The 25,793-nt window shown below is 44.9% G+C and overlaps 1 protein-coding gene across 2 annotated transcripts in view; it reads right to left on the bottom strand.

The window, feature by feature from the left end:
- LOC135385313 (uncharacterized) overlaps positions 1–25,793 on the bottom strand; it is an 83,351-nt gene that overhangs the window by 9,565 nt on the left and 47,993 nt on the right. Inside the window, exons 3-9 of one of the 2 annotated variants that reach the window (XM_064614549.1) lie at positions 20,708–20,884; positions 19,144–19,343; positions 18,653–18,818; positions 18,419–18,589; positions 17,511–17,680; positions 10,942–11,089; positions 3,968–4,104 (exon numbers count right to left, since the gene is read on the bottom strand). In XM_064614549.1, the coding sequence (XP_064470619.1) occupies positions 3,968–4,104; positions 10,942–11,089; positions 17,511–17,680; positions 18,419–18,589; positions 18,653–18,818; positions 19,144–19,343; positions 20,708–20,884 (1,169 nt within the window). Of the gene's footprint in view, positions 1–3,967; positions 4,105–10,941; positions 11,090–17,510; positions 17,681–18,418; positions 18,590–18,652; positions 18,819–19,143; positions 19,347–20,707; positions 20,885–25,793 lie in introns of both variants that reach the window. The other variant, XM_064614548.1, reaches the window with a different exon arrangement.

Below are 25,793 nucleotides of genomic sequence, written 5' to 3' on the forward strand. Positions count from 1 at the left end.
GGCCCAGGTTCAACCCCTGGTGCTGGCACTCGTTGGCTTTCCAGTGAATTACTTGTAGTGCAGATTGTTTGTAACAAACACCTCAAAACTAGTGAAAGCATCCTAATTCTGTCTGCAATTTCACTACAAGCAATAGCTTTCATATAAAGAACTAACCGCTGTTGGTAGAGGTGTGGTATGTTTACACAGCTTAAATTGGCACTACACTTGTGTGTTGACTTCCTGCTGTTTCGGATTGTCGATTTGTGGTCATGGGCAAGCGTCTGAATGCGTACACTGCAGCGTTCAAGCTCCAGGTTGTCCAGTAAGCTGAAGAGCACAGCAAGCGAGCAGCTGGACGGGAATTTGGCATCGACGAGAAGTGTGTGCATTCCTGGATACGTCAGAAAGAACAGCTTGCCAGGACCAACCACAACCAAAAAGCGTTTCGTGGAAAACAGTGCAAGTCTCCAAGACTTGAAGCACAGCTTGTGGACTACGTGAACACAACGAGGAACAACGGCTATGCGGTGTCAACCGAAATGAGACGCGTAAAAGCCCTCGCCATCGCCCGCCACATGGACATTCCGCATGTACAGTTTAAAGCAAGTCTAGGCTGGCTGGAGCGGTTTATGAGGTGGCATGGCATTTGCATCCGAAGCAGAGCAACGTTGCGCCAAAGGCTTCCTTGTGAGTATGCGGAACAACTGTTAAAGTTTCATCGCTTCGTAAACTTGCTGCAGAGGGAGCACGAGTACAACCTGTCTCAGATAGGGAACGCAGATCGAACACCGATCTGGTTTGGTGCTCCAGAAAGTACGACAGTTGACTTTAAGGGTGTGAGAAGCGTCTCGTATGCACAATGGGCGCAGAGGAACGGAGGTGCATTGTAATGCTGTGTATTACTGCTGACGGACGGAAACTTCCCCCCTACGTTGTCTTCAAGAGGAAGACGCTTCCCAAGGAGAATTTTCCTCAAGGAATCTCGTGTAAGACCCGCACCCCACACTTTCTAGCTACAAATTTTGAAAAAAAAAAAGTTGCAAAAGGGGGCCACAGCAACGGCCACGGCCAAGAAAAGGGTTGGATGTCTGACGAACTGGTCGTTGATTGGATAAAAACTGTGTGGGAGAACCGACCTGGGACTTGTTATAACGAAAGGCGCTTCTCGTACTCGACAGCTTCCACGGCCATCTTACCGATCGGGTAAAGTCCCAGCTCGCCAACGCCCGGATGCACATGGCTGTCATCCCTGGTGGCATGACGAGCATACTACAGCCGCTTGACGTGTCCGTCAACCAGCCTTTCAAAGTGGAGATTCGCCGCTGTTACTCAGAGTGGATGGTATTGGGTTATCACGAGAAGGTGCCCAGAGGACACCTGAAGAGGGCATCACTCCAACAGGTGTGCTGTTGGATCTCGAACACATGGTGTTCCATGTCATTCGACATCATCGTAAAGAGCTTCGAAGTGACGGGAATCTCCAACAACATGGACGGCACCAAAGACGACCACCTTTGGGCTGATGGCAACGACGAGAGAACGAGTGATACTGCGAACGGAAGCGATGAAGACGAAGACAATTATTAAGAGCTAAGATTATTAGTGAATAAATGTTTTGTTCACAAGTTATTCGTCGCTGCTTTACTCTGGGTAGCAACCGCAGCAAAGTTGCGGTTCTGGCGAGCCTGTTTCGTTTGAAAGCCAGTCGCACCCCTCAAAATTCCGAGAAAAAAGCGCGGGCCTTACACGAGTAAATACAGTAGTTTCTCAAAATGGGGGAACGGGGGGGGGGACCGCAGTAACCAATGGAAACTCGCGTGAGGACAATGGAGAGGGGAAGGTTTTCTCTCTTTTCTTTTGCTTCCAAGCGTACCATTTGAACTAGTTTGAAGTACACTTTTCCCAGTGCCAGCCCCTTGCTCCTGGTGGATCATGTGCTCAACAGGAAATATGTCATGAAAAATGTTTCAAGCCCCAAATGCTTGTCGTCTGCTTCGGTGCACCCATTTGAGATGGGAGCACGAAAAACTTGTTGGTGTCTGACACTCCGGGGTGCACCGATGGCGCATGTGTCATGTTAAGCGAGTGGAATATGAAACACTCGTGCTCCCGGGCGCCTAATGCACCCACTGACACACTCAGGAACAATAGATTCATCCACACATGCTGGAATAGGGAACTACTTGTTTTGGCTGTCATTGAAAATTTTGTTTTGAGAACTTGCATATTGACTAAGCTGTCAACCACTGATTTATATTCTTTGGATACCTCTCCATTTTTAGACTGTTGAATTAATAAACCTGGTAACAGGTCCTCTACGAATGTTTTATGTGCATCCCTACTTATAAATTATAATCAGGCTTATGTAGAGGACAGGAGCTACCAATACAATGCAACTCATAATTTTGTCTTACAACATATATTTTTAGATTCGTTTCTGGTAATTAAAGCTTTTAATAATTCAAACAAACATCTGTGGATACCCTAGAATTCAAATTAATGAGAGTCTACCGCATGCCAAACACTGCTTCTGCCACATCCATGCTGGATATGTGAACGCCGTTGTTGTATACAGTTGAACCTCTATGTAACGAATCTGCAAATGCTGGCTCTTTGCTTCATTAAATAGAGAAATTCCTTCAATGGAACACGCCAAGTGAAACAAAGATGGCCGCCACCACCTGTGCCGCGCGTCAAAATGTCATTTGTCGTGAAACAGGTATCAAGCTATGAAGGGCACAAAATATCAAGCTTTATTCATCACATAACGCTAGGTAATACGTAATTTATGCACAATATCGCTTGGAGCGTTCGTAACTTTCGTAACTCCGGATGGCCTCTACTGCTTTCTCCTGGTTCTCCTGCGCACTCGCGTATAGACATTTCTTGGTCAGTTCACTTGCACATGACGCACATGATGCACAATTCCGGAAAGAACGAGAGTACACCGCCGTTGAATACCGAAAACAACGAGAAATGGGTACATATAACGTAGACGTTTGTGCCGATGAAACTTTGACCGCCGGCGGCGTCATGCCCATTTTACCATCGTAGCGTCAGCAGCGCAAACAAAGACACATAAAAAATTGCACAAAACCGCAACCTACTGTCATCGGCATCAACAAAAGCAAATTACGCCTCGCAAGAGGCCAGCAATGCGCGTTTTCCTGTCCAAAAACAAGAAGACAACAAAACAAGAAGTCCGGAAACAAGAAGGCGCGAGGAGACCCTCGGCCTCTCGCGGCCCTCGTGCCGGTTTCCAGACAGCGTCAGCGTACCAAAAATTACCAGCGGCTGCGCACACGTCTACACATTCGTCCTTTTACAGCGTGCCTACAGCACGTGACAACCGCAGTAACCAACGGGAACTCAAGTGAGGACAATGGAGAGGGGAATGTTTCTCCTCCTCTTCTTCGTGGTGAAGGGCAAAGAAACGTGCAGAAGGCTTTCGTCGTCCAGATACTTCGTTAAATAGAGCCAAACAAACGAATGCATTTCGTTAAATCGAGCGCAAAAATACATTGGCATCTATGGGGACGCGTACGAGCGACGGAAATTCTTAAACTTGTTAAACAGGGAGGATTTCGTTACATCGACGTTCGTTATTGAGAGGTTCAACTATCTATAGCTGTAGTTCTTTAACAATTTTGTCCGGGTCCGTAAAATGATGGCCGGGTAAATGAAGGCAGACTGCATGAACTCAGATCCACAACCGTGTCTTTATTCCGGATGGTGTGGGATCTGGATAAATGAAGTCTGGATAAACCAGGTGTCAATTCTGTTACTTGCCGTAGATGCAGCTTCTTTTCCCCATATTTTGCAATTAGGACAACATCCAAAAATACGTAAGAACCCTCGGCATGTGTACGCTACATTCCATAAATCAAGGTTAGACCTCAAGGTTGTCATTTGTGACACAAAGAGAAAACAAAGAAAAAATCACGCCCTAAGAATTTTTGGTGGGTATTGGTGTAGTACCGCTTACCTGATTACTGTCTTTCCAAATATCTGGAAACAATGGACGAGCTTTGTGCCGTGCTACCAGGACCTGCATCTGTTCTGTCGACGGATGGACACCAACTTCCACTTCAAATGGCATCTTGTAATCAGGAACACCCATGCCTGAAGATCAACATTTGAACTTCCATGTAGCACAGGTAGGCACCACAAAATTCATAACTAGGCATATAATATTGATGATACAAATCTCTTGGGGTCATGGACAATATTTATATCAGGGTGTTGAACCGAACCCGAACCAAAAACTGTACCCGAACCGTTATTTTTTGCCAGAACCAAACCCGAACCGAAATTTTCATGACACTGTTGAACCCGAACCGGAGCAGATCCGGAAAAAATAATAGCGGTAACCGGTTCGCAACGGTTCGGACATAAGAGAAGTCAGTATACGATTTCAAGTGCCTCTCAATCCCCGAACGAGGACACACTGGTCTCCATATCATAGATTTCGCAAATTTTCACCTAGCAGTCAAAACGTGGACGTGTAGTAAGTATGTTTTCAGCGTCTTTTTTTACACGTTGAAGCGCAGTTGTCCTTGTGAGCGCCGCGGCTAGCGTCCCATGCACGCGCTGCGGTGTCTGCTCTTCAGAGAGGAGGCGCAGGCGCCACTCGAATGCTTGTCAAATGCTGGGTTTCCAAGCAAACGACGCGGCCGTTCTCTTCTAGCAACTGCTGTAATTTCCGTAATCGTCCATCGAATGAAGCAGGAATAGAGTAGGCCAGTCCTGTAGGACGAACCCAACATTTCCCTTTACACGTGAGCAGTAAAAATTAAACAAGTCAGAAACATAAGAAGGGGAGAAGAAGCATTCTCAGAACGGTGCCTGTATGATTGGTGGTGGTTTGAAAATAAATGATGTCCTGCTTACTGGTAGTGCAATTGTGTTGTGACACATTGCCTTTGTGTTGCGGATTACCTGGTATGTATACACTGGCGTGAGCTTGGACAGAGCAAGGCTGGCAGACTTATTTTCGACATGCTTCAGTACGGTTTCAGATTGAGTCACACTTGCGAATGCAGTGTGCCAGCTCAGTAGTCACCTATATATATGTAAAGTTCTGTCTATCTTAATTGGCTTCATTTAAGTGTATCTTGCTGGCACTGTGCATGTGAAGAACGAGATTTTGGGAACAGAGAGTAGCGGGACTACACCGCTTCATCAGCGTGGACGCTATTTGCAAGTGTTCATCCATTCTCCTTTCTCTCGCTAAAGGGAGTACCTGGCCACTAAAAACGTCAATGCAGACAACAGCAGTGAGCTATTAGCCACGCATTTACTGATAAAAGCAGTTTTATGGGAGATATAAAACAGAAGCGTTGAACCTTTCCGGTTGTTGGCGCGGCCGAACCGGAACAAAATCCAAGCAACCCGAACCGAACCCGTATTTTTTTGCGGTTGGACACCCTGATTTATATCAACCAAAAATTGTCAGAAATGAGCCAGGTGAATCTGTCATCATCAAGAAGGAACGGGAAGAAATGTGATGCATTACGTGAGTGTGAACTGGGCAAAGAAAACTGAAGATATTCCGAAATCTTTTTGCATGATGTCAAACTCACTGTTTATGCCTCTAAAGTTAAAAGGAAATCATCAAGAAGTTGTAAATTAAAGTTACCACATGTTGAGCCTAACCAAAAACACCCAAAACAACCGTTATTTTTCAACTGAACCGGAACGTGAACCAATTGAAGAACTTTCGATTACTGGTTCAAATGGTGTTCAGAAACATAAAAATTGCCTACCTAGTGTCCTTTCAATATTACTCAGAGCCGACTTTTACGGCTTCATTATGGTTACGGTGTCCGTGATTGCCAGGATCACAAGTAGCCATCCGAGCAATACAAGTGAGCGTGGAACGAGCAAATTTTCCAGATTTGAATACATACTGTCTCCACAAAAAAAGCTCACTCAAGACCAGGGTTCTTAAACACACGGCCCACAATCAGCTATTGTGCGACCGGAAGGCCTTTGAACACTGAACTGCACTTTAATGAAGGATTAGCAATGAGACTAGATCTTCAAGCGCAGTTTTTCCACTGCTTGCAGGACGTAGTAGCACTGTCCATATTTGGCAGCACATATAAAAAAGAGCAATTCTTTTCACTTACGAACCTCAGCAAGCCTAAATTGTGGTCACAGGCATATGATGTTTATTACCTAGCACAACTACAAATGACCACATTGGCAAACTAAAACGAGATCACACAATTTCGAAGCAGCCCCTTCGGATTTCATCTGCCCGAAATTGGAAAAGAAGGCATGTGTACAAGAGCTATTGCATTTTAATCATTCGTGTGTCGTTTTATTGCACGTAGCCACCCAGCATCGGTAAAATCAGTCTAGACTACTTCTTCCTCTCTCTTTGGTGCGCTTTTGAAGTTGGAATCATAAGCAATGGTGACAATACAGTATGTAAATGAAGAACGATGCATTCTTTGTGAGCTCCTTTTCCATATTTTGAATACCTCATTTGAGAAGGCTCCTTACTTATTTCTATTGGTGTGGAGTTATGAATTGTATACAAACTGTCCACAATAATAACACTGCTCTTGTTCTAAGTTTCGCAAGTATTTTACTGTTCCATGATCGTTTCTTTTCTGTGCTGCCCTCGGTGATGGCCACCCTAAGGTCCATGCGGCCAATGATTAGGTCTGAGTTTGAGACCCCTGCTCTGGACGTTGCAGCACTCATTTGCAATTGTAACGCAGTCATATATGATGTCTGGTTGTGTCATTGATATATTTTATTTTGTATAGTCACCCGTAATTTGCAAAACCATGGAGCCTCTGTCCATGTCGAGCCAGGGCACACTTGCACAAAACTTAAGGAGATTCCTCAGTGGTGTATTCAGCAGTAGCTTCGGTACTGGTTCAGGCGTGCGCTACAGTCCTTAACTCTGCTCGTGCATAAACAGGCCCGTGTCTTCGGGTTTTTTGTTTTTTGAAAATCGGGGGTAAAAATTGGGTTTTATTTTGGTAGGAGTAAAACAGGGTAAAATCGGGTGATATTGGATGCAAAAGTAGAATTTCGGGTTTAAAATAAAAAAAAGAACGCTTCTCGCATTTTAGATTGATATAAGATGCGGAACAGCTGTGCTGAATGTTCAGTGTTCTCCAGTGCCCGTATTGGTGGTTGAATTGGCACTTTGCAAAGGTTCCTTTTCGGGTTTTACCCGAAGTGATGATGATGCAAATTGGGGGGTAAAAACGAATTTTACTGCCAAGTTCACAATGCCGCAGCCACAAACACAGACAAAAGGCACACACACAAGACAGGACGAACTGCAACTCACGACTAACTTTATTGTTCAATACACACACACTCTTAAATACCAGAGCAGGTACACGTCCCGCAACCGGTCAGACCTACTTTTTGAGATAACACACTTCCTCTTGAATGAGGGTAATAGAGGGAGCGCTGACACATCATTCACTCAGAAAGGCTTCATATACCTCTCTATCCCGCTGCAATCGGAGGCTAATTTCTATGGCAGTTTTATCAAAGGAAGGCGAGCATCCACATCTACCACAATGGAATGCCAAGTGACCCGATGGGGGCATCCCTTTCAACAACGTCGGGTGTTCACATAGCCTAGTGTTGACACACCTGCCCGTCTGGCCGATGTAAACGCTTCCACAGGACAAGGGCATACTATAAACCACACCCTGTCGGCAATCAGCCCACCTGTTTTCGTGTTTGGTGTTACACACCTGTGTCTTTAGCCGCTTGTTCACCTTAGGACAAAGACTATTGCAAGGGGCTGAGATAACTACATGGACTTTATGTCTAACACCTACTTTCTTTATGTTGTGTGCAAGTCTGTGAAAATAGGGAATCGAGACCGGTCTACCCTCCACGTGGTTCCCATCAAGCTTCGGTAAGCGCCCGTCGGGTTGCTTGGCATTCCATTGTGGTAGATGTGGATGCTCACCTTCCTTTGATAAAACTTCAATAGAAATTAGCCTTCGATTGCAGCGGGATAGAGAGGTATATGGAGCCTTTCTGATTCACCAAAAAGGGGAAAAATGTGTCAGCTATTCCTCTATCACCCTCATTCAGGAGGAAGTGTGTTATCTCAAAAAGTAGGTCGGACGGGTTGGGGGACGTGCACCTGCTCTGGTATTTAAGAGTGTGCGTGTATTGAACAATAAAGTTAGTTGTGAGTTGCAGTTCGTCCAGTCTTGTGTGTGCCTTTTGTCTGTGTTTGTGGCTGCGGCGTTGTGAACTTGTCATGTACCGACTTCCCCAACTTAGGACTCTCAGTGAGTTTTACTGGGTCTTACCCTAAAACACAGGGCCCTATGCGTAAAGCACTGCCAAAGCTATGGAGGGCAGCACTGAGAAATCTCCTCAAAATATATGCAAGCGGGCTCATATCTACCTTCTTGCTGTACATACATGTGTTCCATTATATGTACACCCCAGAAACTATAAAAGAACAGCAAAAAGAAAAATAAAGCTGATCATTCTCATCACTGCACATACAGTAAATCTCGGTTATAACAGCCCCACTTATAACGAATCTTCGGTTATAACGAATGCCTCACGAACGACCGTCAAAATTTGTATTGAGTCTATGGAAATCGCCCCCGCCTATTATGAACGAATTGCCGGGGAGCCTTCTGTTACTGCGACCGAAAGAGCTCCCTCGACCACTGGAGAAGGCGAGCGCGCGACGTCAGACGCCCACGGATTTGTCAGGCGCCGCTTGCACGTGACCTCGCTTTGCAGCCAATGCGCTGTCACCATCAGCGCGCGTTGCATGTGCACCCGTTTGGCCGATAATTAAGGCGTCATGGATGCAGGTGAAGCGGGAAACTTTGCGAAACTGCTTCAGAAAAGCTGGATTTGTTCATCAGGCACTGGCTACAGACGCCGATCGTGAAGTGAACTTTGGTGTGTGTGATACCGACACAGAACTTTGGGACAGAGCAACGGCTGCGAATCTGACTGACGGCTGTCAGTCTTTCGAGGAGTTAGCGACAGCAGATGACAACGCACAGGCCGTCGCGGACTTCAGTGATTCGGACATCATTGCCGACGTGCGCCCGCCGCCAAACGAACTTTCCAATGACGATGATGATGACAGTGTCTTCCCCTCCTTACATTTTAACTACAGCGGAGGCACTCAAGTACGTTGCTTCGCTCCGCGATTTTGTGTACGCGAAGGCACTCGCCGCGGCCCACCTGGACCACCTTGATGACTTAGAAAACGCCGTGATCTCCGCAACTGTGTATAAACAGGTGCCATTAACGATGTATTTTCAATGAACGGCATACATGACTCATGTTTCTTACACTGCTGGCCTTTTGGATCAAATTTTTTGTCCATTCCATTTATAGCGAACTTCGGATATAATGAACGGGTTGCGCGCGACCGTCGAGTTCGTTATAACCGAGATTTACTGTACTTTATACAATGACCGGTTTTTAACTGGTTAATCGTTTCGCAAACTGTTTTGACCCGATACACATGTCGCCCTGGAGCTAAATCAGGGCCCGCTTGCACGAAACAAACTTAGCGTAATACTTAACGAGTTCCCCACTTAGTGTAGTGCCGGAGCCATAAGTGGCTTGCACGAAACTTTTACAACACTAAAGTGGTGACGCTCACTCCGCGCAATTTAGGACGCTGGCCAAGGGTCCTAGGAGCACCCTAAACTACCGCACTAAAGCTTAGGGCTAACATGTCAGCCGCTATGAACCGTGTAGCAGGGATTCGTCGTCGGCACCAACTGTATCTCGCAATACAGTACTCATTTTCCTCGCAATACCAACAACATCTCATTTTTTTATGCTGTGGGTGCCGTACGTTTTGTGCTTTTCGTTAGCAACATCTCTCAAAATGATCGCCGCGCGAAGTGCCTCTCATCGGCACTGCCGGTGGTGATAATTTCCCAATCATCGAGCAATTCGAGACATACTTTGGGCCACATGCTTTATTTTATTTAACGAAAGTACGCAACAAGTGACTTAACGTGTTCTTGCAGCTACAATGATATTACAATACCTTATTTTGGTTTTACAAACTGTTTACGTGCGACGGCAGAAGCAGACGACTTCCCACAATCCAAACATGCCATGACGCGCGACTTCCTGGGATGAACTCCGGAAGTTCTCTTTCTACCAATGAGAGCCTCCGAAAACTGCTACTGCTCGTAGCCACGATCCACTTTAGAACACTTAACTTAGGGCGGTCGTCGAAGTGTTCGTGCAAGCCACTTAACTGCAACCCTAAACTTAGTGCACTAACGCATTAGTGCAGCACTTGCCAAGTGCTACACTTGAGAAAGTTTCGTGCAAGCGGGCCTAGAACTGAACCAATAAAATTTTTGGTTCAACACTCTGACAAGGACAGTGCAAGAATGAGTGCCCAGTAAAAAAATTGAAAGCTGGATGTTTTATAAACACACTTTTTATAATTTATCAATTTGAGAGCTACAGAAATCTGTACACAAGAAATAGATGATTTTCAGGAATGAACCAAGATTTTTGTGCAAATGTGTGCGCACACGCAGTGCAACAGCACGCACTGCAGGTGAACATCATTACATGCCAGCTGTATCCCCAGGTGGCAAAGCTAATTCTCAACACGGCATACATTGACATAGAAGCCGCCTTTGAACAAGTCTTCTCCCACCAAGGTTCACCCCCCCCCCCCCCCCCCCCACTGTGATGAATTTGGGCCTTATTTTCTTCAGCATTGCCCAGGGTTAAGTACACTTAAAAAGCAAGAGTAGACCCAGGAGAAGAGGCTGTAAGCAAAGGGCACAGCCCAAAAAGTAGGGTGCTTGACGAAAGATATTCTCTGAAAGGCACATTTAAAAAAAAAATCATTTGCTCAGAAGTGGCTGTACACACACGTCTACCATGGATCCATTTCAGTACAAAGTGGCACCGCTATTTAACCACATGACACGAGACTAGGTTGCTTACCTTGGTATAGGTCTGAACAACGTGTGGCAATTTCCCAAAATACCAGCCCAAGTGCATAAACATCAACCTGCTTCAGAGATGATTCACAGTCCCTCAGGTTCACTGCACCTTCCAAGACCTCTGGAGCCATGTACCTTAGAGTGCCAACCTGAAATGATTCAAATCAGTTTTGGAGAGGTTGTGATAGTTATACTAAACAGTAGGGGTGTGCGAATATTCGAATTCTCGAATCGAATCGAATATCAAACGCTCGAACTATTCGATTCGCGAATCGAATATTCAATATTCGATTTTTCGAATATTCGACTATTCCACGAATATGAACGACACATCCCGAAAGGGCTTCACCTGATGCTTCCGTGCATGAGGTGAAGCCTCCTTTACGAAATTGCCCTTGCTGCAGGACCAACACAGGACGGACGGTGTTTAGTTTAAGATAACGTTATCCAAAGTTAGTTTTGTAGACATCGTCTGTGGAAGGGGCGGCACCCCTCCCACATGCAGTTTAGCGGTGCCGACGAGGGACTTTGATTTGATGTCTGTGAAGTTGCCTTTAAAAAGTTAGGACTCTTGAATAATGGCTACAGCCCATGAACAAGAAGGGTGCCTTAAAGATGTCCTTTGCATCTAAAATTTCAGTAGTGCAACTTCCTAGGACGAGTGCAAAGAAACTAAAGGGTGTTCATGGCAAAGCTGAGGCAGGATGCCAATTCGTTTGTTTCACAAATGGCATGTGGTTGTCTGAAACAATTACAGCCTAATCCGTATAACATGCTACTGCCTGACATAAAATTTTGAAATGAAGATAACCACTCCAGTACTCCAGTAAGTGTAGGCTCACCTGAAAATCAGGAAGCACTCTCATATAAAATTAAAGAGTAGGGGCTTTAAACAGAAGAATTGCATGTCTCTCTTGTGACAGTTAATGCCAGAAAAATTAGACTAAAGCCATGGACTACAAAATGGAAACTTCTAGTGCGAAAGTCACATGTTTTAAATTTTGCGCAAATATTCGATATTCGATTCGGTATTCGGAATTTTTTCCCCCATTCGATTCGATATTCGATTCGACTTAAAATATTCGGATTCGCACACCCCTACTAAACAGATATGAAGGTCATTAGGGTATGCATAGGGATCTGGAGTCTTGGCATAACAAAACAGAACAGAAGATGTATGAATACGCATCCTGGCCCACTCCCAGATTGCTACGCCACCTAGCTTGTTTAAAAAGTAGCCAACGGGTGATTTTCTTATCAATCTACTTCTGATGATGGGGCTCACATAAACCCCAAAATGCCATTTGATGTCCTTGTTTTACTGTTGTACGCTGGTGTGAAAAATATACATCAAGTGATATCCCCTGCCTCTGGACCAGATATACAGATATATTTGCATGGTTTGAACTTGTATTCTATGTTTTAGAGTAGCAAAGTAAAACAGCAACTGCAAATACCAAAGCTGATGCTGCTGTCTCATCACAATACAGATCACAACCATTAGGAATGAGTGGAGCCTCACATGCTTGTGATTTCATAGCTCAGTGCTGCAACATACACAACAGGCTATATCTGATTAACTATGGTGCATACAAGCATTTTTGCTAATGCAGCAAGTGTTTCTGCTGATTGCTCTAGCGCACAATTGCAATGTGTGCTTTGGAGAACTAACCCTCAATATCATGTCACCCCTTCAGAGTGAAATGATATTTCACAGGAAACGACACTTTGCAAATTGCAAGAAGAAAGGCTACCAGTTTTCTAACTATTTATGTTGCCTTTGTACACTTCCTGCAAATTTTGTTCTTCATGAGCAAGATACAGTCGAACCCACATACTTCGAACCTGTCTATTTCGAATTATTGCCTATATCGAATACTCAAAATATCCCCCTGAAAATTACACGTAAAAGTATAGCACAGAAATACAGTTTTATCGAACTTCCGTACCTCAGAACACCCGATATATTGAACATCAAGCCCTGCAAAGGCGGCTCCTAAGGAACATTCGTAGCTGGTGATCTCGCACCCTCAGGAAGGAGAGTGGGAGGACAGAGCAAAAGAGGGCGAAGGAGGGATGAGCATGTGGGACGAAAGAGCGAAAACGCGGACGAGGGGGCCAGAGAAGCCGGTGCATACGGCACACACACGGTGTTGGTGGGGAGCAGGAATTGTTACCAAAAATAATGTTTCCGTTTCTGTTTCTGATACTTCTGCTTCGTGTTTCTGTTTTCATTTCTGATCAAATTTTGGTAGTATCGGTTTCGGTTTCCATTCCTAAAGTCGATACTATATTTCATTTTTGTTTTCATTTCTCAGCTATTTCTGTTTCCGGCCATTTCCATTAAAAAAGAAAAAGAAGAACGGCTGTTCTAATGTAGGCATCGCGGTATTCATGGGATTACTTCCCGTACTTAAAATATGAATAGACGAAGGAAGATGGTGGCTTTCCTTGAGCATTCAATTCAGTGTTAGATGCTGGATCTAACACGACAAAACAGGCACGCCAGACGCTGACGGCCATGACCATATGGTTCGATAGGCATAAATTGAATTGGATTGGACTATTTAGTCGGAAATGCGCCTTCACAGCCAGATGTGAACTGCTCGCTGGCTTCTGAGACGTTTGCACCTGCACCACGGTCGCCACCACTCACACTTGTCATGCGTTTAGTTCTAATTGGCTCTAATATGATGGGGATACCAAATGTAAAAAAAAAAGAAAAGAAATTGGTGGTGATTCCCATTCAGGAATCACTGGGGTCCGAAAACAGGGTTTTTGTTACGGTGACTGTCCCTTGAATTCCATTTCGATTTCGGTTTTTGGTAATGACAACGAAAATATTGCTAGCGTAAGTGCTAGCGACTACGCAGGTGGCGACGATGCTGTAGAAGCTGTGGCGGAACGGACTGATGCGGACATTATGGTGGACATTGCTGGTGCCAACGAAGGGGATAGCACTGACTACGATGAGGAATCGCAATCGCTGCTGACAGCCACTGAGCTGATATAAGCGTTTCAAGTTATTCATCGCTGCTGCATAGCAATTGAAGGCTCCGGCCTTGCAAACGGAGATCATCTTGATAAGATTGAAACACGTGTGCTGAACTTCATGGCCCGCAACAAGACACAACCTAAGGTTCCAGATTTTCTTCTTTTTTTTTTTGTCTTTTTTTGCTGTTAAATAAATTGCGTATGGATCATATTTCGCTACTTTTCTCACTGAGCTCGAAAGCGACTGAGCTCGAAAGCGACGCAAAGACTCTCTATCACTGGTTAACGCTTAGCAACATTGCGTTCAGCGCCTCTGTTCTCAAAGGTATTCTCGTGAGAAACGCTGGAGCAGAAGACTGTATTCATCATGTTGTCCAAAATGTGTGTACTTCCTCTAAGTCATTTCACATAATGCCGTTCTAGATGTCTTAAATTTTGTACACAATAAGAGACACGTGCAAATGTGATTATGAAAGAATTCTCTTTAGAGCTGTGCGAATAGCAAAATTTCCACTATGCGAGTAGTTTACGAATATTTCACCTGCACCAGGAATCGAATCCGAATAATTTCTTCAGACGACGAATCGAATTCGAATAATTTCTTCAGACGACGAATCGAATTCGAATAATTTCGAATGCCACATGGTGAAATATTTTGTGGTGTTGTGCTCATTCGATGATATTCTGCTGCAAACTTGTGAAGCCTTTTCACCCAGCATAACATATCGTGAGAGAAGGGTACCTCTGTGTTGTGTATGGTGGACTGCATTAGTGGGATGAAGTGCATTGAAAGTTAGTCAACATGTTCCATGCAGCCTGCTTTTTGTGCATCTCCTCATTTCTATGTTTACATTGTGAATTTCCTATTAACTTGGGAAAGGATAGGTGGTCCATACAACTTCACAGCTTGTAAATATCTCTCACATTAAGGTAATACTGGTAGTGACGTTGGGCAAAAATCTTGACTGCCACAGTGTGATCATTGAGAGAGCCTTTACACACTGATCTATATCGTCCCAAGTGCACAAATTTGTGCACAGATTTCTGTGTTCTGCAATTACATCTTTTAATACCCTTCGTGTCTTTTGCACTGGCCCTTATAGCCCCGCACACCACATGCGTCTTCACAATGGCATTGCTTACGTTTTTCCATTAGTTTATCCAAATTGCCTAACTTTTTAGCACAGGTTCTTCGTTCGCAAAGCATCGGCCATTTCTGTGATTATTTTCTGCGACATTGGGTCCTCTAGCGGATTCTAGGGTGAATTTATTTACACATTTACGCACAACTGTTTGCGTGAAATAGCCCGAAGCATGCAAAATAGCCTTAATTTTTGTTCCTGATATAGCGCAGTCGAAATTATTGCAATTACTAGCTGTATTATTTTCCATGTGCCAGCATGCGCGTATGTCTCCGTTTTCTTTTGTTTATAAAGTGTGCCTTCTTGGAAGCGAGAACGAAAATATCAAGAGGCCGCAGATATCAGCGAGATGGTGATTTCATGCTCGCGTTGCCGATTTTTCACACTCGCGCTGGGTGGCTCACTGGTTTGGGAACAGTAGAGTGAGAAGCGTGACATTTCCACACTCCCGCACTTCAAAATCACTTGTTTGGAAACGTAGCATTAGTGTTGTGTGCGGGTGCCTCAGTCGCCGCTAATATACGCACATGTGATACATCGAACTATTTTGCTATCCCCTTCGAATCCGATTAACAGTCGCCGTTCGACCGTTCGGACTCTGCAGGGATCGTGCGAAATTCCAACGCACAGTGTGAATTCGAGCAGTCCGAAAAAACAAATTTTGCTTCAAAAGTCAACTCTATTAAGCACTAGTAGGCTGGAAAAAGTTGTCGATGCTTTCTTGACGGGCAGTCTTCCATCTCGGCCTGACAACATCGGCTTGTATTTCCCGAAGCGATATTTTGTCACTGTTACGGACAAAAGCACCGCAATCGTCTTCATAAGTTCCGAGTTTGACGGCAAGTAGTCGATATCCCAAACACATACGTGGAGGAAATATACTTCTAGCAACATTAGGTGTCAAAATTCCACAAGTTGGCTTCACCTAACGCCTGTGTGCTTTAGATGACGCTCACTGTACGGCACTGTTGCATGACTCGTGGCTGGACACCACGTGCTGGCCCTTCGTGAATTTCAGCAGCGTCGGCCAAAATGAAGACGCGAAAGCGCTACGATGGGCCTCCTTCACTCAAAGTAATGGAAAATGAATAGTCACTACCTATTTTCTTGTTTCAATTTTTAGATTTGGTTTAATTCTTTTCGTACGAATTTCGGATGATAAAAATATTTTCCGGCGTCCCAAAAGATTCGTGTGATCAAGATTCTACAGACGACGGCGATTCGACGTTATGACAGTTCCTGCACATGAGATGAAGTGAACGGACCACACGAGTCGCCAATAGGAAGCGAAATTTGTGGGGCACAAACGAAGCGATTGCCCATTACCCGATGTGGAAGGGGACATGGTCCCCTTTTCACCTGCTTCCACTCCTTGTTCTAGGGTCACAAGGAAGAAATGACTAACGCGCAGTTCCTTGACCTTTGCATTCCGTCATGCGCACGTGGTGAGCTGGCAAATGTTCAGGACGCTCATTGGCTGGGCAAAACAAGTCCGAAACATCAAGCGATGGGGCTGTACAGTGGAATCTCACTAAACGGAAATCGCTCAAACGGAATTACTGCTTTAACGGAACAACAGTCACAAGGGTGTTTGGATTTGTATTTATGCAATGCAAAAATTTCCCCGCTAATCGGAACAAAGATTTGGGCGCCACCGGGCAAACAGAATTGACTAAACATTTCTGAGTGGCATAGCTACGCGCATCGCAACTTCAGCTCTTTCGAAACAGGTACGGACATGATTACGGTTAGCATGCTAACAGCGGTTAACAGCTTAACGCCATTTCCAATGGCAGCGGGAAAGCGTGTACATCATGCTCGTCCTCTTGAGAGGAAGACTGAAGTTACAAGCAATTTCGAGAATGGCTGCTACACTAAAATGGAGCTTGCGACAATGTAAGGAATGCCAAGCACGCTAACAATAATTCTTCTTTAAAGGACAAGCTCTGCGATGCCTTTAGTGCTTCACTATTTGAACCCGAAAGAGAAAGACCTCGGCTCGGAAACCACAAGGAACTTGAAAAATGCTTGGTAGTGTGGATAAGGCAAGCCCGCAATCAGGATATCCCAATCAACGGACCAATCATTCGTGTGAAGGCGGAATAATTAGTTGCGCGACTCGGAATCGAAGGCAACTCAGTGAATGGAACTCCTTATAAACGGAACAGATTTTCCCGGTCGGTTCATGTTCTGTTTTAAGAGGTTCCACTGTACAGTGGCCGAAATTTTGGACGTTGTTATACGTACGTTAACATTATAGAGACCGTGGCCGTTCTGCGAACGCGTCCGAATAATTGAGCATGTCTGAAAAATTGGTCGGTGACTGTATGCGGGTTCGAGTGCACACATTTGGCTGTATTTACATTTTCGCAGTAGCTGGCCCATGAAAACACATAAGTGCGGCAGCGTGTTTCAAATGAAAAGAACTACTTACGTCTGCTAAGGATGTGGTTTCAGCATGCTGCTCTTCACCGTTCACGACATACCTCGAGCCAGAAATTCGAATTGCAAAACCAAAATCGCAAATCATACAGCTACCATCTTCTTTTACTAAAATGTTCTGCGAGGTAAGATCTCTGTGAGCTATGCAGGGCTTGTTTTTGCCTGTAACGACAGAACAAAAACTATATTTAACCTCACTGCTTCTCTTCAGGAGGCAACTGCACACGATATCAACATGCATGGAAACAGAGCTGATTCCAGAGTCGCCCAAGATCGTGCCATCAAGGTTTCAATTTACGTAGCTTTTCTTGCTCGTGAATTTCAAGTACCATAATTTCACGCGTATTAGCCGCGGCTTATGCGCGATTTTGTTTTCTCACCCGCGCTCTTCGGCTTATCCACCGGTGCGGCTTATCTGATGACTATTTTTTTCCTGGTATTTTCCCCATACGCCGGTTTTAACGAAAGGGCCGACAGTGTCTCTGGAACAGCACTGCCCCGCTGATGCACGAACAGTGTTTAACAGGGACGGGTCCACATCCACATTAATCTTCCTGGTGCATTCCCCAAAGCAGCTTTAACGGAAGTGGACAGTGATTCACGTCTTCTGGAAGACCACTGACCCATCAATCAATGAAAAACGCCCAACAAGTGCACAATCCGATCTTGGTAGAACTCTAGAGCTGACCCCGGAGTATGGACCACGGGCTTTATGGCTTCTTTATGGTCCCCTTCGTCGCACAAATCAGTCGTCTCGTATTGCCCGCGGCTAATCTGCGAGTGCGGCTTATCTGCCAGCTTTCCTAAAAACGCGTCCTGTGGCTTATCTGCGGTGCGGCTTATACGCGTGAAATTATGGTAATGCTGATTAGCTACTGCAGGAAGCTGAAGGTAACTTGCCTTCAGTGTGGAGAAATGCAAGACCTTTTGTTATCGACTGAGTCATTTTGCACAGGGCATTCCAATCGATGCAAGAACGTCGCAGGTACTCCTGTAGGGACCCACAGGGAGCGTGTGTGATGACTAAGAGCCATTCTCGGCGTCCATCCGGTCCAATCCTTTCATCAGAACCTGTGCAAAGCAGACAACGTTTACAACCAGGCTGCCCGACACATTTCTTTAAACCCCAGATACCTATTAACTTGGGAAGGGATGGGTGGTCCATACTTGACAGCTTGTAAATATCTCTCTCGTTAAGGTAATACTGGTAGTGATGTTGGGCAAAAATCTTGACTGCCACAGTGTGATCATTGAGGGAGCCTTTACACACTGATCCATATCGTCCCCTGCCAATGGTTTCCTGAAGGAAATTCGAGTTTAATGTTAATGGAGCTCAGAATAAATGACGTCCCGGGAGTGTATATGACGGTAGAAAATTTGAATAATTTGCAGACACCTATTAAAAAGTTTCTGGAACGAACATAGCAGTTTTCACACAGGCATACTATACCAAACCTTAGGATTGCTGAACTTATTGGATTTGATATTTACGTTTTGCGCTTCATTAAACATCAACATACATAGTAACCAGGTTCCTGGTACCATTGCATGCAATAAGATAATGTCAATGCAGTATAAAGAGACTACAATTCTCTTATTGATAACGAGAATACAAAGTGCCTCACCTGTATTTTGAGACACTCAGGGTCGAAGGCAGGTGACGGTGGCTGAGGTGCCTCCATAAGGTGTACAGAATCAGCTCCGTGCTTCTCCCGCGGAACAAAGTAGCGGTATGCCATGCAGACACCGAACCCAAACACAGCCAGAACGCCAAGCACGGAGCATATGATTATGGTCTTGTAGTCCTCTTCTTCAGTGAATCTTTCTGCTGCACGCAGGAGAACAAGTTTTCTACTACACAGTGGAAAATGGTACAGAGGCTAGCTATAATGATGGGTGTTTCATGAAATGTATCATGAAATTTTATTTAAAAATCTAGTTGTCCAAAAATTATGCGGCCAATGCTATTTATCTCGGAGGAGCTTTTGCCACGACTTCAGAGCACTTTTACGAATTTTAATTCACGAGAAATTGCATTTTCTGAATTGAACTTCAATATTCGCCAAGTGAGCCCCGTTTAGTTTTTGTTTTTTGTTGTTGTTGTTTTTTTGCCATAAATGGAGAGCGCATGTCGAATTTACGCCATTCCATTTGCAAGAGACATTTACTTCCACGATGGTAATAGCAGGGGAAAAAAATTTAGCTCAGTAGAGCTCAGCCAAGCTCAGTTCTACGTCAATGCAAGATATGGCGGAAGAAAACCATGCAACACGCCCCTTCCTGTTTTCTCCTCGCTCATAGTTTAGATAACTTTGAATTGTAACCATGCTGCAGTTATCAGTGAAAACGAAAAGTGAACAGGTAGGTCCGTGGCCCTCCTCGCATCGCCTCTTTCGGAAGTCTAAGCGCGACAGGCAATTTGCGTGCCTCGAAATGACGGTTCTCAGAATTTATTTTGGCCAATACCGTTGTGGTTAGTAAATTTATTTTGCAATGAAACGGGGTAAATCTAGCATGCACTTTCAGTTCATGCTGTGTGGTTCAGTCCAAAAATGTGTGGTTGACTTGACAAATTTTGGAGTTCAATTTAGAAAATTCCATTTCTCGTGAATTAAAATGGATAAAAGTGCTCCGAAGTAGTAGCAAAAGCTCCCCCGAGATAAATGGCGTTGGCCGCATGATTTTTGGACAACTAAATTTTAAAGTAAAATTTCGTGACACATTTCGTGAAACACCCTGTAACACCTTGTAAACATGGGGCATTTCATCATTCTTCTGTCATGCACCCTGTGCAACTATTTCCCTCACGGTGTGAACAAGAACAAGCATGCCGCATGTTGCTACGGCAGTCATATTTTCACAGGTGCCTCCCGCAGGTCCATCCAAGGGTATTAAAACACGTCGCGGAATCGAGGATCAACAAAAGTTTTTCGGTCTCCTCTCCTGATGAGCATTGCATAGTATACTGAGATTTCTTGACCGACTGCATGAAATATGCGAGCTGTAGTACACATTGTAGTAGGAGTACTTTACAGTTATGCTCCAAGGCAGTGACAGCCTTCTAGACGACTGAAGTTGTGACTGAAATGTGTCAGGTGTCAAAAGCATAGCACCTAGGTATGTGGTGAACGTCTATCGCCACTGATCTGATGCCATAATTATAATTAATTATGCATGCCATATACTTACGAAGATATGCTATGGTGGTATCTTCCTCCTCCGGGATATATCCATCTGTGACATTTACATTGCAGAAGTTGCCTGAACAGCAACAGAACCTGGTGTTGTTGAGTGCTTTGGAAGGCTTCTTTGTGGATATGCAAGCATCAGACTTGCAGTCTGCTTCTCCAGATGCGCCCCAGCAACCTAAAGCAAAATAACGTACTGTAGAGCACTGCCAGGTCTTGAAGTTCTCTTCATGTTGTATTGTTATAACTAAGGCTAGTAAATGTAACTAAGAGAAATCACAATAGGCTAGGCCAGACATGTATAAAATACTGTGCAAAGGTATACAAAATAAGATAATAAATACTCAGCATAAAAAGTATTTAAAATAGATTACAAAATACTCAAAACTGAAAGTAATTTGAGTAGAGTACTAAATACTCCAAGAAGTATTTAAGATACTCTTTAAAGTACTTTGGTATTAGTAGTATGTGAAACACGTACTCTGAATGTGGCCATATACAAATGGAAGGAATAAACTTCATCCGCCACACTTAAGCATATCTTTTGTTTGCAAGGTCTTGGTGTCAAGTAATGTTTGGTGAACTTTAGTGAACTCAAGTAATCTTTGGTGATATGTTCTGACCCAAACCTTTGTAATCCCTCCTGTATGCCACCTCGGGTCTTTCAACTTCTGGCGCGTGTTTATTGCTTTGACGGAGCTGAAAACACGGCGGGGAAGTGTGCCGTATATGGCTTGACGAGGAAGGAAAGTATTTTGAGCACTGAGTAGCAAATACTGAAAAAGGTATTTTAAATACTTTAAAAATACTTGTTGCAAAAAGTATTGAGTCGAGTACCAGAATACCGGAGAAGGTATTTTAAATACTGTATTTTGAGTATGTACTCAAGATACATACAAGTCTGGGCTAGGCACACTAGAATTTCTACCACTGAATCTGCAATTTGTGTTTTGCTTGGCACTGCCAAGTCACTGGTATCTGAAATAGTCATGTAAATTGCAGAATCTGAATCAACAAATCAACAATTAGGACAGACAGAGCTTTTAAGAGGCCACACCAGTTCAGGAGCATCTCTGATTCACGATTTTTGAACAATTAGATGGCACCACGTTCGCTGTGCCTTGTCACGCCATTCGCGTCCGACTCCGCAAATAACTCCCTTTGTGCACGATTGAAGTCGCAAGTTTAAGGCGGCACGCCCACCTCCTTTGTTTGCTCAGAGGTAAAGTGTCAGACTTTCAGACAGAAGGTCCGTGGTTCAATTCGGGACACACCTCTTTTTGCTCTATGAGTGTTTTGTTATTTTTATTTTGTTATTATATATTTAAGCTATATTTATTGTTTTCTCGAATCACTGGCCTCTGTACTGAGTGATTAGGGAATTTTTAGTTTGCATTTTTGTACTAGCGCATGCTTACATGGCGTACAAATATGATCGGATAGTGCAGATGGCAATACGGGCAATACAGACGCAGGTGGAATTATAAAAGGAGGATCTCGATATTCTCGGTTGCAAATTCCCCAGTCTCAATTTTCTCGGTCGCTAAATAAATAAATCTCCTTATTGCTTAATAAGCGAAAATTCCCATTTTGGCTATGGCTATTAAGTGCCGCACATCCAAGAATGTCAAGTACAAACAGGGTTATATGGCCATTATCATCACTTTTAACATTTATTTAATCGACTCAGACTTGCGCTGGGCTCGGCACATTAAACACCTTGAAACTAAAGTGCAGCGATGGCTCCCCGCAATCCAACATCTTTCTGGCCCAGGATGGGGCTGTGATCAGCGTTCCCTGCTCGCGGTTCACGCGGCATTGGTGAGGGCAACTGTGCTTTACAGCCTTCCTATTCTGCACAGGATATCAACAACTTCATTAAATACGCTTCGGTCCCTGTTTGCTCGAAGCCTTCGTCGATGCCTCGGAGTTCCAAGAATGGCTGAAACACGACAAGTACTGGCTGAAGCTGGTGAGCTCCCGCTTGAAGTTCTCCGTGAACGGGAAACGGCTCGGCACTACCTCCGTTTGCGTGCTCACATTCCCCGCCACCCGCTACTCAGGAAAATTCGATACCGCCCTGGAAGCGACTTCTATCGAGTAGCGCAGAGGACACGCCAGACTCTCACTGGCTTCATAACTAAGGACACTATACCGCCGGAAGCCCCCTGGTCTCTCCCGGTACCACCCACGTTTGTACGCCTCCCAAACCTTCTGCAAAGAAGAGATCAGGCCCCCCCTCAAGTCCTCCGGGCCCATTTTCATGCTCTGGTAGACGAGAAGTTTTCTACGTTTACGGCAGCATATACTGATGGCGCATCCCGAAACAACAAGTCCGCCTCAGCCTTCGTCATTCCATCCGAAGGCGTCGTGCACGGAAGACGCCTTTCACATCCAACCTCCTCCACAGCTGCGGAACTCTATGCCATCCTTTTCTTTCTACAACACATCGCTGATTTTCCACCCCGGGAATGGGCAGTCTTTACAGACTCCAAATCTGCACTTCAAGCAATTGAAACTTCCGGCATACGAGGCCCATCCGCACCCCTAGTCACCGACGTGTTAATGGCTTACCACACTATCTACGCCGCAGGCCACAGGCTAGTTCTCCAGTGGGTTCCAGCCCATTGTGGTGTCGTGGGAAACGAGCAGGCCGACAGCGCCGCAGAAGCAGCACTCTCGTCTCGGAACCGGACCCGTATTGTTCTGCTCAGAGGAGACCGCCGTTCAATTCTGCGACGTCTAGTGACACCCCTGGCTTCCCGCCAACGGACAACCGACATTCTTCCCCCCTCTATGTTGAACAGAGTTGATCCCATGCTCGCTTTCCGCATGCCACGAAACACATCTCGTCAGGATGCTGCATTAATCCACCGCATGCGCCTCGATGTGGCCTTTACAGCTCAGTGACGTTACCGCTTGAGACAAATTGATTCTCCCACGTGTTGCCACTGTGGTGCTCTTGAGGATCTGGAGCACATTCTTCTTCATTGCCCTCACTACGAACCTTCCCGAATCACACTCTCCGAGTCTCTTCGTCAGCTGGACTCTCGCCCTTTCTCCCTACCGAAATTGCTTGGTCCCTGGCCCAATCCAGCCCAGCAACGCTCTGCGCTCAAAGCTCTTCTGACATTTCTGGACACCATCGGTCTTCGATCGTTATTGTAAAGGGGCTCGTTATTTTATTCCCCCCATTCCACCAAGCACTGGGGTAGAGTATCGCCTGTTGCGATGAAACTCCCCACTCTCCAAGGCCGAAAATAAAGTTGTTGTTGTTGTTCACATTTATTCATATGATGTGTATACGTTGTTTGCATATCCTTATTTGTAATGAAACATCCTTTTCTTTTGTTGTTACTCTGAGAGAGGTAGCCCACATGTGATTTACTGCACACATGTAACAACACAAAACTGCTCAAAAAGTAGAATTACTGCATTTTCAAATTTCAAAATGACGTCATCGGAACAGCCATATTTGCTGGCGGGCGGTTACATGCTGGCATGACGGAGACGGGGGCGCAAGAACACGTGAGGGCGCTATAGTGGTAATAAATATGCAGTCAGAAGTGCCATACATATTTCCTGGCGGTGGCTGCCTTCATAAGTGACAAAGTGACAAGCGCAAGTGATATCTCCAGCCTCTTCACACAAGAGTAACCCCCCAGTGACGTCACTTTGTCTGACGACCACGTGAACTATATTTTGCCATGAATATGAACCCTCTCAACCCCACCACTACAGGGAAATTCCGCGGTGACGTCACACCGGCTGGCCATCCAGTCAGAACGCGGGAATAATGCGACTGTGGATTTTGAGTAGTTAATTTAGAATTGGGGATCATGAAAGTTTGTTTCCAGCAGTGTATTCTGCAACGGGGATTTCGATCACTTTATTTCGAAGTGCACCCTCCCAGCTAGCCATGCAAGAAAAGTCGCCTAAACAGCTTGACTCAAGATACGGCTGCCTGAAATACGTTTCTGCACTTAGAGCATCGAGGGACGCAAAAAAAAGAAAGAGAGGTCGGGATGTGGGAATCTGTAACACGTTCCCAAATGTGTCACCCGTTTCATCTAACGCCATTTCGTCGAACACTGTTTCATCTAACGCCATTTCACTGAATGCCACTTCACTCACTATGTTACCATGTGGCTTGTACAAGACATGCAGATCCGTTTCAGGGTCCTTAGTAAGCAGAAAATGTTCGGGTTTCGGCCCAATAACTTTTCTATTGTCTATTCAACTGAACAGTTCCTGACCATTCCTACTATCTAGTGTAGGCAAACGATAGGGTATATTTCTGTTTTAAACTGTTGCTTCATTTGGCAAGTGACCTTCCCCATGGATGGTCCCAGAAAATATGGTCCTGGAAAAAATGGTCCCTGGTTGCATGGGCCTCCTTCCAGACCTCGTAGCACGGTTATCTCTGCTACCCAAGTTCGCCAAATCCTTCTTCTTGTGCTTTCGCTTTCCATGCACATCAGACTCCCAAGCCACCACAAAACCAAGCACACAAGATTCTCGATGGTATGCTACCAAATGTGGGGCACACATACGGTCTCCACGGCGTGCATGACACTGCACATCTGGCAATCCACAGGTGGATAGCGCCAAGGATTCTCCATGCAACTTTCTCTATCTAACAACAGGTTGTGACACATAGTGACATGGTTCGGGTAGGAAAAAATGGTCCCACAATCTCCTGTGCGCCCATAAATACAGGGGCGTGGTTGCGGATAGCTGATGAAACGCATCACAGCCGACAGAGTGTTATCACTCGCCCTCCCGATATCATGTGTTTGTGTGGTTTGTTTTAATGAAGAATGAAATTTGCGCGCCATTCAATGAGTAACATAAAAGCGCTATCATTCACTGCACCGCACCTGGATGCTAGTATTTTTCTGTTGTTGGTCAGACATGGCTGGGTTTTACAGTTGTCCCGTGCATGTTTTCTGTCTCAATATTTATGGACAATAAAAGTTGTACGTGCTCTCATTGATTGTTTCACTGCCTTTACAACTCCACTTTGGCTGAAGATACGGTTCATCGACATAAAAGTATAAGGGGGCAACCGTAAAACCTGTGCCTGA

This window comes from Ornithodoros turicata, chromosome 2 (genome assembly GCF_037126465.1).
Source record: "Ornithodoros turicata isolate Travis chromosome 2, ASM3712646v1, whole genome shotgun sequence".
In the NCBI taxonomy this organism is placed as follows: Eukaryota; Metazoa; Arthropoda; class Arachnida; order Ixodida; family Argasidae; genus Ornithodoros; species Ornithodoros turicata.